The following is a 15,567-nucleotide window of genomic DNA, read 5'->3' as shown; positions in this document are numbered from 1 at the left end:
TGTTTTCTTTATTTTCACTTTGTGTATTTAAGGCTTGAATTCTTGGCTCAGTGCCTTTATAAACATGTCTTAATACATATACATACTTTAACATGTCACTGCTTATTGATTACAACAACAATAACGCTTAATTTCTCAGCAACTAAAAATAAGTACTTCTTCAGCTACTAAAACTTAAAAAACATTTTAAGTTTTGTGCAATTTTGAAGCATATACCAGCTTATGCATATAGACATGTTAATGTAAGTAATTACCACGGTAATGGCAATTATATCTCGTTTCTGGCAGCTACTGAAAATAATTACACATGGCATGCACGTTATTCATTATTACTCTGCACTGTGTCATTACACCGAAGCGCTCAGCTCTCAGCATCTCTGTAAACTCCAGCCTGAAGCGGCAGAGACAGTATGAGGCTGCTCTTGTGGGCTGTCTCATGTTTTCTCCGGCCTCTGTCTCTTTAATAAACTCGTGGTTATCTAGTGTAACAAATGTCTCGCTGCCATCATCAAGTCCAGAGGAGGAGGAGGAGGAGTTTTTAATGTTCAGTTTGTTCTATGGATCGATGTTTGCTGCTGGCTTCGCGGTGTGTGTGTGTGTGTGTGTGTGTGTGAGTGTGTGATATACACTATTTTTGTCTGTCCTTTTCCTACTACGTTTCATACGAGACCGGGAGTCTAAGCGATTGACAGCGTTCGTCCTTTTGGCTTGGGAAACAAAAAAAGAAAAGACGAAGAAGAGACGGAAAGAAATGCAAAGCAAAGCAAAACAATCCGCCATAGATCTGTCTATCTAGGAAGGAGAGGTATATTAAAAAAGAGACACCTGATTTCTGGACAGCGCTTCTGAAATACTGGATTGTACAGAACTGAAGTGCATTAGAGAGTCGCTATTGCGTGTGTATCAGAGCACTTATACTGAATTTCACCTGGGCTCAATTTCACTGAACGTGAACTAAAGAGAGTTGAACATGCCAAGGAGGAAACAGCAGGCACCCAAAAGGGCTGCGGGTAAGATTCAACCTGACACATCATTTCACATTTATCACGACATGAATATTGCTATTCATACGCGTTTTAAGCTCACGAGCGTGCGGATTTGTATTTGAATGAGCCTCTTTTTATCTTGTGAAATAGTATGATGAAAGTGATAGCGCTGTCTTAGAACGAGGATGTGTTTAATATCGGAGAATGACGCTTTGATACACTGCGAAAGGATACGCTTCGGTTCCCGACAAAATCCGGCGAAAGTTTTTAAACTTCACTGTTTCACGTTTTAATGAACGTAAACACGCTTGTTTAGAACGTAAACAACGTTCGTTTTACCTCCTCAAATGAATAGCGTGCTTGAAAATCGTAACGTTTTAGCATTACAAACGGACCGAGTAGTGAACCTTGTGTTACCCCTATGCTGCGAAAAAAAAATAATGCTCTTAATCAAAATTTCTGCAATGTTTTCCAGTAAAAATATGTAAATATTCACAGTTTACGTCACATTTTCAGATTGTCTTTTAAAACAAGTATTAATTCCATATGCCTTTCTGCTTTTCAAGTAATTTGTCTTGTTTTAAAGATCTTTGTGTATGTATGAGAATATAATGGAAGTGAATTATAGGTTAGGCAAGGCTCGCCTCTTGGCCTATTTGTAATGTTAATGTACAGCTGTTGTCAGTGGCTGTTGTTCATATAATGAAGTAAAACGAACCATATTTTAATTTTAAACTAGTGTGATTATATTTATTTACACGTTAAATAGTTTTGGAGTTAAAAAGTTCAACCTTTAGCCAGATTTTGCGGGGAACCGAAGCGTGACGCGTTTCTGTAGCTAAATACATAGAGAGGAAATTCGGAGTGATTTTGGATAGATGTGCTGCTTTGGATCCGAATATCAGTTGAACTTCCTATGAACCCATAATATATCATAGACAAACGGACACACACAAACGGTGTGAATGCACGAGAGCACGAAATATGCAAGAATAAGACCGTTTGCATCGTTTATTTATGTTTCAATAACATGCTGAGCCGAGCTCTGTTATTTTGCCTTTTACTTGTATAACGGTATACTAATGTTGTCAGAACACTTTTTTGTTTCATGGACTGTCTTAAAGCCTATTTAACTAACTAAATAGACAGCATTTTTGAAAGCATCACTTATATAATGACCGTGATTATGTCTAGACAAAAATAATCAAGAAGCATCTTTAGTGTAGCTGAAACAATGAATGGAAATAGTTCTTACATTTTGCTTCCTTTAATTGTATAGTGTTGACAGTACACTTTCTTTCATATACTGTGTCAAATCTCAGTGAGATCCTTACCTAGATAGCATAGCCTACATGTAGCATTTTTAATAATGTTCATAAAGTGCCTGTGGTGTCCAGAAATACTGTCTAGGTAGTAAAACGCACAAAGTTTTGAAACACAGCCATAATTTTGTCATGCACAGCAACGCAACCGGCTGTTTACCAGAAGGCTTTTCAATGAAACATTTTCTCTATTCCTTTCCCCCTCGGGCTTTCACTTGGCATATGATTGATCACACGTCACCTTGGATTTATTGATAGATTAATTTCTAATAGATGCATTTATCACAAGTTCTTTGTTAGCCTTCCCATGACCTCAGGTGGTGGTTGCTCGGATTATTAAAACGACTTTACGGCATAACTTTGACGATGCTCCCTTAAACAGTTAAATGATTTTTTCCTGGCTTTATGAAACCGTTTACCTTAAAATTTGAATATTTTTGGAACAATTTAACTACCAATGCACATTTCAATCATTTGTTATTAATAATGCATTTTAAAATGTTAATTTAAATTTAAATATTTTGACCAAACTACAAACCAGTTTAAAGTGCTAATCTTTTATTTGATTGTGTTTTTCTAGACAAAGCCCATTAGTTGCAGAGTTTTCTTTCGTTTAAGAGAAGTACGCTACAATAGCTAGGAGCCAAACTTTGTTTTGGAAGGTGCGTACGGCAGGTTACTGTTTTTGTGTACGTTGACGCCAGATGCTTCGGACTCTTTATGAGGGGGAAGGATGATCACTCTTTATAATAACAGTAGACAAACCCCACAGATGGTCATCACACTCTGCCAGCAATGGCGGATCTTAAAACCCCCTGAAGATGCTAAGTCCCTTCTTCCTCGTTTCTACTTTGTCTGTCACTTTCCCTCATGCGCACACACATTCGTCACTCCACCTAAAAGCCCCTTTCACTCTAACAAAGGCAGCACAATTATTATGTGAACTTTTGCGAAGATTCCTAAGCGATCCCTTTACACGCTCTGGGCCTGCTCGCCTGTAATCTGGTAAATGTGTCAGCCCTATGGAGAAATAAGCCTTCCAGAAGAGTTTCTTCATTGTTGAGGTAATTGTCTCCTCTTTGACAGGCACATTCATCAGTGGCTTAATGGTCAATCAAAAGTTGGCAGGCAGAGTGTTTTCATTCTTTCCTATCCACTACATTAGGAATACTTAATCAAAATGTCTCCCGGTAATGGCTATGAAGAGTTCATGACTGACTGATCTGTTGTCTGCGCAGATAGAAAATTAACAGCTCGGCGCAGGAGAGATGTGGGCCCGCAGATAAACAAATTGTGCATTAATATTTCATCTTCGAGACCTGGGATGTGCTATCAGTGGCAGAATATTCCAGGCCCGTGTTGTCATTTCTCTCCCCCACTCCTTTCTCCTGACCCCCCACCCCTCAAACCCCCACCTATATTCTTGAAGGCTTTTTGCAGCTGTAACTCATTTCCCTTGATGACTTTACTGGGGCTACAGAGAGTGACGACAAATTGATTACCTGGCAGAGCAAGAATGGAGCGGCGAGAGAGACGCAAGCTGACAGTCATGTTATAATAATATGTTTAATGATGTGTGGAGGGGTGAACAAGGAGAGGGAGAGGTATTAAAATAAGACCAGAGAAGATGCAAGGAATGAGTTTTTTTTTTACTCCCCCCCCACCTTCCTTTTCCATTTTTCGTACAGTCTTTTTACAGACGTACTGGGTATAAAATGGCTTTCATTTCGGTATGTGGGCACGGTTATCCTTTTTTTTGCTGTGGAAATGCGGCCGTTTAGAGTACAGACGCATCCCTGCGGTGTTGCACAGTTAATATTTGTGGTGTGACTTTAGTTAGCGGTCACAGGAAGGTCAGATGTATTGGATTTACAGTATCTGTATCAGAACGTTAAGGATTATACATTTCACCATTATGAAATGAACTGACATGCTTTTCTCTCCAGTCTTATTTTAGTATCATTAATATACTATTTATAATAAATATTTTATAATATATATATATATATATTTTAATATGCCTATATGCTGTAGTTAAATTTTTTTAGTTTTAGTTAACAATATGTTGATTATGGTGATTATTCATGTATCTAATCAGTCGTGATAATTTTGCTGGAGATCTAAAATTTAGCAATATAATAATTATTGTGATGATTTAATGTGCTTTTATTTGGCCATTAAGCTTCCTTAAGGTCACGTGGTTATACTAGTTTCGCAGTTATCTGAGCGTTGTTTTAATGATGATATAGTAGCATCTGATATAAAGGGTTAGTTCACCCCAAAATGAAAATATATATATATATATATATATATATATATATAAATTAATTAATAACTTCTTGAAAATTGCTGCAGATAATATGACACACAAACACACTCAGAGCATGTGCAGTCATTTGTTGATCTGTGTACCGAGCTTGTCTAACCATGTTTGATTACGTTATATTTCGTCTTGTGAGACCTGTCTGTAACTCGACCTCTTGTTGCTCGTGTTCCTGTGAGAATCCTCCTTTCTCTCTGGCCTCCCTACAGTTTGTGAGAAGATGGCAGAAAACTGAGCCTTAAAACAGACAGAAACTTCATTAATCTAAAAAACTGTCCACAGTGTACCTGATTTGCTTCCAATCAAGTGCTTAATGAGTCTCAATTAGGATTTATTATGCAAATTATCCCCTGGCCTGCTACAGTCTATGGGGCAGGAGCTATGACAATATTTTGCTAATGGCACAATCTGTACCAATTAGAAAGGAAAACTTTCACAAGATCAGGTTTAGGTTTAGTCTCGGGCCTGAGAGTCTACAGGAAAATATGAAATGCTTTACATTTCCTGAAATATAAATTGATATATTTATATAATACATATTTTTGAATATAATGTATTTAAATAGTTTTTAATTATTTTTTTAAATCATAGGCTTCTAACCTAGACAGACACATTTGCTGCAGATATTATATTTTAATATATTTTAATAATAGATATAATTTTATAACCACAAATAACAGCCTTGCAAAATGATCTCTAATTGCATGTATTTTTCATATTTACCAACTACGTGTCATCTTATTTTTACAGGCACTACATCAAATTTTAATTTCACATTATTATTAAAAAGACCTTCGTTCATCTTCGGAACACAAATTAAGATATTTTTGATGGAATCTGAGAGCTCTCAGACCCTGCATAGACAGCAACGCAACTGTAATGTTCCCAGGTCCAGAAACGTATTAAGGATATCGGTAAAACAGTCCATGTGACATCAGTGGCTCAACTTCAGTTTTGCGAAGCTACGAGAAATAGTTTTGAGCGCAAAGAAAACAAAAATAACATACTTTATTCAACAATTCTTCTCCCCCGAGTTACGTCTCACATTTCATCAAAAGTATCTTAATTTGTGTTCCGAAGATGAACGAAGGTCTTACAGGTTTGGAACGACATGAGGGTGAGTAATTAATGACAGAATTTTCATTTTGGGGTGAACTATTCCTTTAAAAATCTGTAGCATTTCAGTTGGTAAGTTTGATTAATTTTTGTGAGTTAGTTCAGTGAATCGATTCTTTGATTCACTCTGACTTTGGCTCATTTATTTGTTCTGAATCTCTGAATGGGGTAGACAGATATTTTTCATTAGGATGTATTTATATATTGGTGCATATAAAAGAAAATTATTCTTAATCTAGTGATAGCTAGTGCAGAAAACATGCTATGATTATTAATAACTAAATTTTTACCGTATGTATCAAGAATTTTAAATCTACTTGACAACAGTGTTTGTTTAGTCAAAACGATGGTTCCTATGATTGAAAGAAATTACTCTTTCACGCCGTTTCAGAACAAATGCTAGTCACAATATTGCCCAGTCCGCACAGAAATATGACAGTACGGGGGTTATTAGTGTGCAGTGCGGTGATATTTCTATCTGGATTATGTTTCTAATCAGTTTTTGAATAGCCCGTGCTTCAAACTGCTAGCCCAATTTGTTGTTAACAAGATAAATTGGAGTACAGAGAAAGGCATTAAGTGTTGCACTGCCAATAAGTGAGTGACAGGGGCTTCTGGGAATTGGCTCGCTCAAAGTCCTCTTAAGTGGTTTGTTCTGGAAACATCAGCAGTTGCTGATAGCCTAGTCCAGGTAGAGACGGTCCAGCACTGAATTTAAGACGAAAGTTCTGAGTTTGATAATTTGATAATCGCTTTCTTGTCATGGCACGTAAAACTTTTGTTTGATAATATCATTAACCTCACGAATGGCAGAAAGGAGTGTTCGAGGCCACGCCGCTAATGTGTAGCTGTCTTTCCAGAATTAGCTATTTCTTTGTATCACGTATTGTACTAATACCCCAGTGTTTGTTTATATGACTGTAACAGTTAAACCACAGCAACGTTTATCCTGTCTCCGTGGCGGTGATGTCATGATGTTTCCGCCAGCATGCAGGTGGAGCTGGCAGTATCACTCTGTGAGGCTTTGCTCCGGGAGTCAGACAGGGCGGTGGTGTGTCTAGGTGAGAGAGGAGAAGCCTCCCGTGCCCCGGAGCGCTCGGCGCTCTACTCCGCTCCTTAAAAGAGGGGAAAAAACCCTGCATCCTGATTGGACCTGAGCACCACGTTGCCTCGTACCCCCACTGCCGCAACCGCGCGTTCACCTTGCCTTCCCTCCGAGATCTGCGCCAGTTTCCAGGCAAATGACACAATTTGATATGCCAGCGGGACGATCAAGGAGGATAATGTTTTTACGTGATCATCTCAGCAAAAAGCTATTTCTATTGCTTTTTTCTTCATTAAACACAACAATGATGAGGTTACGGAGAGACTTTATTGCTCTCGGGCTGAAACTCATTACTCCTGCCAGACATCCGAGTATAAAAGAAATTACAAAATGGCATTTTGTACCGGCTCTCCGCAGATATAGCATGTCTGGGAGATTGAGGTCGAGGGGGAAAGGGAGAGTTGATCTGTGTCAATTTCTCGAGTGAAAGTCAGACAGGGGGGGGAAAGGCCTAACGACAACACAAAACGGCTTTTGTGCGTGCCATATTTGATTACCGGCAGGAATTTTGATGGTGTTGCAGTGTAGTTAACTTAAAACAGGATGCCAAAACGCACCTGACTCTCGGGGAAAACATTTCTTAATCCATAAAGATTGTTAATGGACTTATTTCGGTAATTGTCAGCTTGCCATATGCTTCCAAAGTTGCTCAAAACAATCAGTGTGGGCTCATATTACTGTGTCCAGATGGATTTCAGACAGGGTGCCGCGTCCGGGATGAGAACTGTGGCTCGGGATCGGGTTTCACATCTCGCTGTCATATTTACCCCTCTCCTCCGTGATAGGATCCTGTTGATAAGAACACAAAGCTTTATTCTGTTTTTAAAGATGTTGTGATCACAAGGGAACCAGACAGACACAGTGTGCCCATTACTTATTACACAAGATACTCATGTTTTCTCTTTGTTTTTTGTGTGCAGAGTGACTGATTTTATGGACAGATATATCGACTGGGCCGATTATTAGGCCGTTTTGAGAATATTGACCGTAGTTGCTTGGCTGATAAACACAGATGTGTTAGATGTCCTTGTATTAGCTCCAAAATCAGTGTTTTTTTTTAATTTATATATATATATATATATGTATGTGTGTGTGTGTGTGTGTGTATGTACAAATAACAGCCTTGCAAAATGATCTCTAATTGCATGTATTTTTCATATTTACCAACTACGTGTCATCTTATTTTTACAGGCACTACATCAAATTTTAATTTCACATTATTATTAAACCTTAGCCTTGACTAAGAGGCATTTGAAAGGAATATTTAATTAAAGCATCTGTGGAAATCAGATTGATTAATGCACGCAATAAATGGATAGCTACAATACTTGCACAGATAAGAGTGCACACGTTTGAAATCTTAAAGGTGTCTGTATCCTCACTACTTCGCTGGCGAGTGTCCAAACAGCACCGAGTCATAAACCTCAGGCCTTTTTTTGTGTCTTTATTTGATGGCTTCCCGACAGCTTTATAGCTGACAAGTTTCATGGCATGCAATTACACGGGAACTAATCTGATGAATCAACTCGATATTCTCGAGTCCTGGCTGGCCTTTCAGTCCATTTTCTACCTAGAGGTCAGCGGGAGCGCAGAGATTCAGCGGCGTGTAATGACTTCGTACGAATCAAAGATCAGGCAAGCGTGAGCATGATACGATATGCAAACACAATTGTTATTCATTCTTATGTTGGAGGACCATTGTAGAGTCGATCGTTTGCATATCTTTGCATGTTTTAGAGTATTTTAGAGTGAATCATTTACATATTTGTGCTCTTTAGTGAACATAACAAATAACAACAGTTAAGTGAATTTCTCCGAGCGCTAGGTGCTTGCTTCTCACTCTTTAATCACAGAAGGACAGCATTTTGTGTCCAAAGGCTGGTTAATTGTAGCCAGCCACTCAAACTGCCGTAGGCTCCTAACCTAGACAGTGCACCTTTTTTTACCAAACAGATGTTTTAAGACTGTAAAACGTTGCTTTGATGCCTGAGTAGCTCACATGTGTACATCTCAATGCCACGTATGACTGTTATGCAAACTAATTCCAATTAATTTTCACTTTTCACATATATAAGCGCTCTGATTGGAATCGCAAAGATGCTGGTTTTGATGGAGCGAGTCTGCCATAATAAAATGTCTTGTTTGTGTCCTTGCAGAGCTCTGAGTAGACGACCGCACGAGCCGCTCCGTTCTTCTGAAACTAACAGCTTAATTGAAACTCATTAAACAGCACTGACAGCTTAGGTGTCCTTGCAGGATATAGAATAATTCAGCTGTACTTACAACTTGATTAAGAGAACCGGATGAACATATTAATGGTTGGAGGCATCGTGCTGGTACAGGATTTAACAATGCAGCAGTGTGTGGATTCTTTTTATTTTTTAAATATATATTTAAATGGCTGATGGTGAATGTTTAAACGCAGTATGCCATGGTAAAATATCAAACTGTTTTAGATTATGTTTTTAAATTATACTACCATTCCAAATTTGGGGTTGGTACAAGGCTGTGTTTATTTGATCAAAATACAGTAAAACCAGTACAATTCTAAAATATTTGTACAATTTAAAAATAACTGTTCTATATGAACATATTTTAATATGTCATTTACAAAGCTGAATTTTCAGCATCATTAGTCCAGTCTTTCATTCTAATATGCTGATTGGTATGTTTTGACATTTTTTATTATTATCAATGTTGAAAACAGTTGTGTTGCTCAATATTTTTAAAAATATTACTCAATATTTTAATTTATGTTTATTTAGAATTCTTTGATGAATAGACTGTTCAAAAGAACAGCATTTATTTAAAATAGAACAAAAATAATGATTTAATGAAATATATGAAATTTCACAAATGTATTTATACACTGAGACAGCGTAAATATATATATATATATATATATATATATATATATGAACGCTACTTTGGACATTTTAATAGTTCAATGTATTTGTAATGACTTACTGTTATAATTTTAGATATTTTATAATATAAATATAATAATAGATTGTATAGCTGGTGAATGCTATTTCACTGCATATCCAGCAATTACAGCTGCATTTATAGAAAATAAATGTGATCTATATTTTTTCAGAGAGAAAATGAACAGGTATGTGTGCAAATGCACAGGCCTTGTCGGTTAGATTAATGACAAACCATTCAGTGACACAGTGACAAAAGATTCAATACTTGACATGAGCCTGAAAAAAAATACACATCCCGCATCGTCTCTGCTGGAAATGAACGGCAATAGAAATTTGCCAAGAACTGATGGCCCCTATAATGAGTGTATGACTAATATTGCAATTTAGCAAAAGAAAATAAATGTGAGCAAACCAGTGAAATTATGCAGTATTACACTCCGCTGTGAAGAAGAACCCTCTCCACTAAAGATCCCAGCAAATGTAATTTCTCCTATTAATTGCCGTGCCCTCTTGAAACATTTTCCAACTTTGTGAAAGCCTCGATCATTTTAGTGAGGGTGAGAGGAATGAGTGTGATGGAGCTCCTTTTATCTTATTTTACAAGACTTCGTCAAATAGAAAGTTGAACTTCATGCGATTAGAAACTTGCTGAGGCTCACAGTTATTCCACTCTCCGCAGACATGTTAATCGACATTATTAACATTAACTTCTCTGCCGCAATTCACTCCTTTTTTACATTTAAAGGAATAGTTCACTCTAAAAATGGAAATTATTTTATTATTTACTCTCCAAAGTCTATATTTTCTTTTTCAGTAGATGACTAGTCTCGTGTAGCCAGACCTTCATACTGATGGCAGAAGGTCTGGGAACCTTGGCAGCTTTGAATGGCCAAGGACTGCCCAAGAGGCCATATGACTGACAGGTAAAGCAACCAATCACGTTTCGTTTTGTGCCGTGCCATGTTTAGGGGCGTGGAAATGTCCCCACTACAACAGACTGGTGTGTAAAACTCTTGGATGTATTTTAAAGAGTCTATGCTGCGAACTTTACATATTTCAAATACTTTGATCCTGGTAAGCCTCATTGTCACAGTTGTAAATGCGACGGCTTTCTTTTAACATGAGGGGGTTTGGCGACAAGGCATTTTTAACGTTAAAGAATGCGACACACACGTCTCCCGGAAATCCTGTGTAATTCAACCAATCAGATGACGACTTCATCTTCAAGTTTTTTGTGTGCCATGTGCATCAGACGTTCAGCAGACAGTCCGTGGATGTGACGTCTGAGGCTGAGACTAGTAAACGACAGAAGGAGAATTTTTGAGAAATCTTCGCACAGCACTTTTCCGTACGACAACATTTCATGGCAACAATGTCTGTCAAACTCTAAAAACTCAATAAATCAACGATTTTGCATTGTATTTTAAATCTTATGAAGCTTTATTGCATCAGAAAGAGTTTATTTTTCAGAATTTCTCCTTTTGTGATCTATGAAAAACAATGATTTTGCTCTGTATTTTCAGTCTTATTAAGCTTTATGATAATTTTGTGTGAGGAACAGACTGAAATATGCTTTTTAATTTCATCAATCTCGTCAAGTTTATGGTGCTTTTATGTTCCCAGCTAACAGGGAACGTTCTCGGAATGTTGTGACAAGGTTCTCTCAAAGTAATGAACAAACATTCTTCCAGTAATGTTAATAGAACACATCTTTAATAATGTTCATTAATAATGTTCTCAAAACGTAAGGACAAAACTGTTATTTATACATTGTTCATGGAATGTTTTTTTTATATATGTTTTTGTTGGATGTCCGTCTAACAGTTTTTAAATGTCTGAACATTAAAAGAATGTTCAGAGAAAATTCTAAAGTAAAAAAATATAAAATTATTAAAAAAAAAAGTTAAAACAAACAAAAATAAAAAGAGTTGGCAAACTGATAAAAATGGAATGTTCCCGTAACATTCATTTTTAGAACATTAAAAAAAAAAAACTGTACGGTTTGAACATTCAGAGAACATTCCGAAATAAGGTTTTCATAACTTTTTGGGAACATTAGCAAAACATTCTTAGAATATATTTCTGTTAGCTGGGTCTGTGACAAACATCCAATAATAATAATCAACGGGCGATTATTATCGATTTCCCCTTTTATGTTCTATGAAAAACAATGATTTTGCACTGTATTCTACGTCTTAAAAAGCTTTACAATAACTTTGTGTGAGGCACAGACTGAAATATGTCATATCATTTCATCAGTCTTGTCATATGAACTAAGTTTATGGTGCTTTTATATCCATGACAAACAGACAATAATAATAACAATAATTTAATTGTATCGAAAAAGAGCTGTATAAAGATTCAGAATTTCTCCTTCAGTGTTCCATGAAAAAAAAAAGTAATATAGGTTTGAAACGACATGAGGGTGAGTGAATAATGATAGAAACTGAACTGTCCCTTTAAACCATGCCTGTGTTTAAAAGTTTAAAATTTCCACTCGTGTCCTAAATGAATTCTAAAACGGCACGCCAAATCCACCGTATTATTGACATTACGAGTACATTTCCCCTTTGGCATGACTGCATTATACACAAACAGCTAATATTAGCATTCATATTCTCCCATAAAACTTTACATGGCGCCCGTCGACCAAACAGCAAATCAAATCCCCGCGCATCTGCTGGTATCTGTCAATACGCACATTCCTCCAGCATTTCGGCGGGCACGTCGCACCCCTCACCATTTTGTAAATCTGAAAGGGGGGATTTCCTCAAAGAAGGGATTTATAGCTTCATGCCGGCTTCACATGATTGATAGCACACAGTGGAGCCTTTGTACAGGAAGACGCATGCCTCACTGTGGGCCAACTGCATCTGTCTGAAACAGAACATGATGCCAGGCCTTCCTGAACACTCTGTCTTGAGTCATCGCGAGAAGGTTCCAGTAACCTCCTTGTGGGTGTAGTGTGAAGTCGCTCGCTGGAGGTGAAAACGCGTGAGAGTCGCTGCTATCGGGATGTGAATGGAGAAATGCAGATGAGCTGCTGGCTTCTGAGACCTTTGACTGTTTGATCTCAGGAGGATTTGAACGTTGTTTGGTTTGATTCACTGAGATTTGACTCATTTTTTGACTCACGAGTGGTTTGTACATCCTGCGGATTGCTTGTTTTTATACCTGTGTGGAAATGTTGGTGTTTCCAGTTACTTGATCGTGGGGGTGTTAAACGGTTTGGGAACTTGAGCATGAGTAGATGACTTGCTTTTCTTAGTTCATACATTATTTTGGACTCAATATAATAATTTTATTTATCCTAATTTAGAGTCAACTTCAGATGTTGACTTTCAAACACATTTACTTCCATAATGGGACTTTTTTTTTTTTTTAAACACATACTTAGTCATATACTTAAATTTGCAGAAATGAAAGGGGTTTGGGGGTGGATTGTTTTAAATAATAATAATTATTATTATTATTATTTTATTGTTTAATTTTGTTATTTTGGAATAATAATGTGGGCACATGAATCAAGCATAAAAAGACAAAAATGGATAAATAATGATTATAAAACATTTAATATTTATTATTATTATTTAACATTATATAATATTATTTAATTAAATGTTCTTATTTTATTTTTAGTAATTTTTTTATTTATTTAATAATGTGGATGGATGAATTATGCACCAAAAAAATATGATTTCGTGTTGAAATAAGAAATCAAACTTTCCTCAAAAACAAACAAACAAACAAACAAAAACTATTCATCTGGACATTAATTTTAAGTATTAAAAATGTTTTTATATTCCTATTATTTAATCAGTTTCTCTGCCTCTGAAATGACCTTCTTTTTCTGACGTCATGAAGGTTGAAAAAATATCAACCAATAATACAGTCCAATAATAAAGTGTTTTCAAAACCAAAAGTTTTACCTTACATTATTTCCAATGAATATTCTATCTTTATTGGAAATATTTCACATTATGGAAGTGTTGCGAGTGCTATTTCATGTTGACTTTAAATGTTTAACAACTCCTTGAACCTTAATTTCCGCCGCCGTATTTGAGATGTTATTACTAGTAGCAGTAAATTTGAGGCTTTCAAGAGGTCAAAAAGGACCCTGCTTCAACTCGTAGCCGATCGAATCAGCATATAAATTGCGAACGGATGCAGACCCATCTCTCCACTCCACCCCGGAATCCCAGAATCCTTCCTTCAATGCGCTCATCTCCTTCCCCAGTGTTTTTCACCTCTGTGTTTGGAGAGGTCTCTCACAGGGGGCACACATCTGTCTCCCTGCCCTTCAGTCGGCTCGCTTGACTTTCCCCTCCAAGGCGCACTGTTTAAAGATGTGCAGCTGCCTCACCGAGAGCCGGGATGGTCGCTGTGGAGGCCTGTAGTTAGTCCGTCAGTGGCTGGCTTTGCTTGAGTGGATCCATGTGCGGCTGAGGTCCTCGCTGGGATAAGCGCTTTAATACCTGCCATTACGCTGCCAGAGGGAGTCATTAGGAGCCAACGGATCTTGTTGCAGATCACAGTCAAATGAACGCCGGCCCTCATTTTGGCCCGGACCACTCCCATCAGAGCTGCAATGAGACCCAGTGACCCTCGAGAGCACTTTGAGCCCACGGCCTGCCTCTTCTCTCCAAATGCACACTTTTTTTTTTGTCATCGGTTCTCTGTTACTGTAGGCGTGTAATGTGTTAGTTGTGATTTATGATTTGGGAATTTTTTTTGTCGTGCATTTTGGAAATTTATTGGAGTGTCTGAATGGGAAGCTCAGTAGTCTTTTGGTTAAAATTGCTCCCATTCGTCATGATAGTGACACTTTAAGTTTGTTTTAATTTCTTCTTCAATGCCAGATTCTCAGACTGGATTTTCAGCCCAGAGCCCTTCTGTGATCGTGTGTGATTGTATTTTACGTAGTGATGTAAGTGGAAATGTACTGCATTGTGTTTTTGCCTGCATGAGCAGTGAGCTGGCACGTGCCAGAGAATGGCAGAAATGTGGGCTATATTAGAGAGGGACTTCCTGGTGATCGTAGAGATACACACAACCGTGTGCCAACCTGCTAGCAGATGGCATGAGAATGACGTCGCCTTCGTGGTCTACTTATACTACATCCATTTCCTGTCTGAGGCTTGAAGCTGATGTAACCAGACCAGGGATCTGATTAATTGAGTTTTCAAAGGATTTTAATAACATTGCAGATGTTCACGTGCACGTAACACATGTGAAGCACAAATGAATATTGTGCAAAACTACGCATTTAAAATAGACTAGTCTGCTAATTGTTTTTTTTTTTTTCTATTAAAGAAAATATTTAATTGAACTTTAAAAAATATTTATTTAGAGCTTTCATTTAGAGATTCACAATGTAGCTTATATATTTCTTTGCAGCAAATTTTTTTTATGTTTAATAGAGTAGTTATTGCAAAATGAGTACCCAATTAGTTGATTACTGATGCACATCCAAATGTGATGCAGGACATTACCATATATACTATACTATACTGTACTGTACTATACTATACTAGGCTATTCTTTTTAGTATTAATATTTTAAATATATTTTATTTTTATAATTTCAGTTTTCATTTTAATTTTACCTTATTTTTTATTTTAGATTTTTTTTATGTCTTTGTCATTTTTATTAGTTTTTTTTTTTTTCATTTTTATAGCTTTCATTTTTGTTTTATTACTTTTTTATTTTACTTTAACTTCAACTTGAATGTATGTACTATATAATACTATACTATAATATTATTCTATTACTACAATTAATATTCTGA

General features: G+C 36.9%; 1 protein-coding gene across 1 annotated transcript in view; it reads left to right on the top strand.

Annotated features, from left to right (window-relative positions):
• Positions 1–409: 409 nt before the first annotated feature.
• The window catches only part of LOC107697876 (teashirt homolog 2-like), a 61,537-nt gene continuing 46,379 nt past the window's right edge, over positions 410–15,567 (top strand). Inside the window, exon 1 of the mRNA XM_016498721.1 lies at positions 410–1,010. Coding sequence (XP_016354207.1) covers positions 971–1,010 — 40 coding nt within the window. The 5' untranslated portion in view covers positions 410–970. The remainder of the gene's footprint in view (positions 1,011–15,567) is intronic.

This window comes from Sinocyclocheilus anshuiensis, unplaced genomic scaffold (genome assembly GCF_001515605.1).
Source record: "Sinocyclocheilus anshuiensis isolate Anshui unplaced genomic scaffold, SAMN03320099.WGS_v1.1 scaffold78, whole genome shotgun sequence".
NCBI lineage: Eukaryota > Metazoa > Chordata > Actinopteri > Cypriniformes > Cyprinidae > Sinocyclocheilus > Sinocyclocheilus anshuiensis.
The sequence above is the reverse complement of the archived record's forward strand: the minus strand, read 5'-3'. Positions and strand labels throughout refer to the sequence as shown.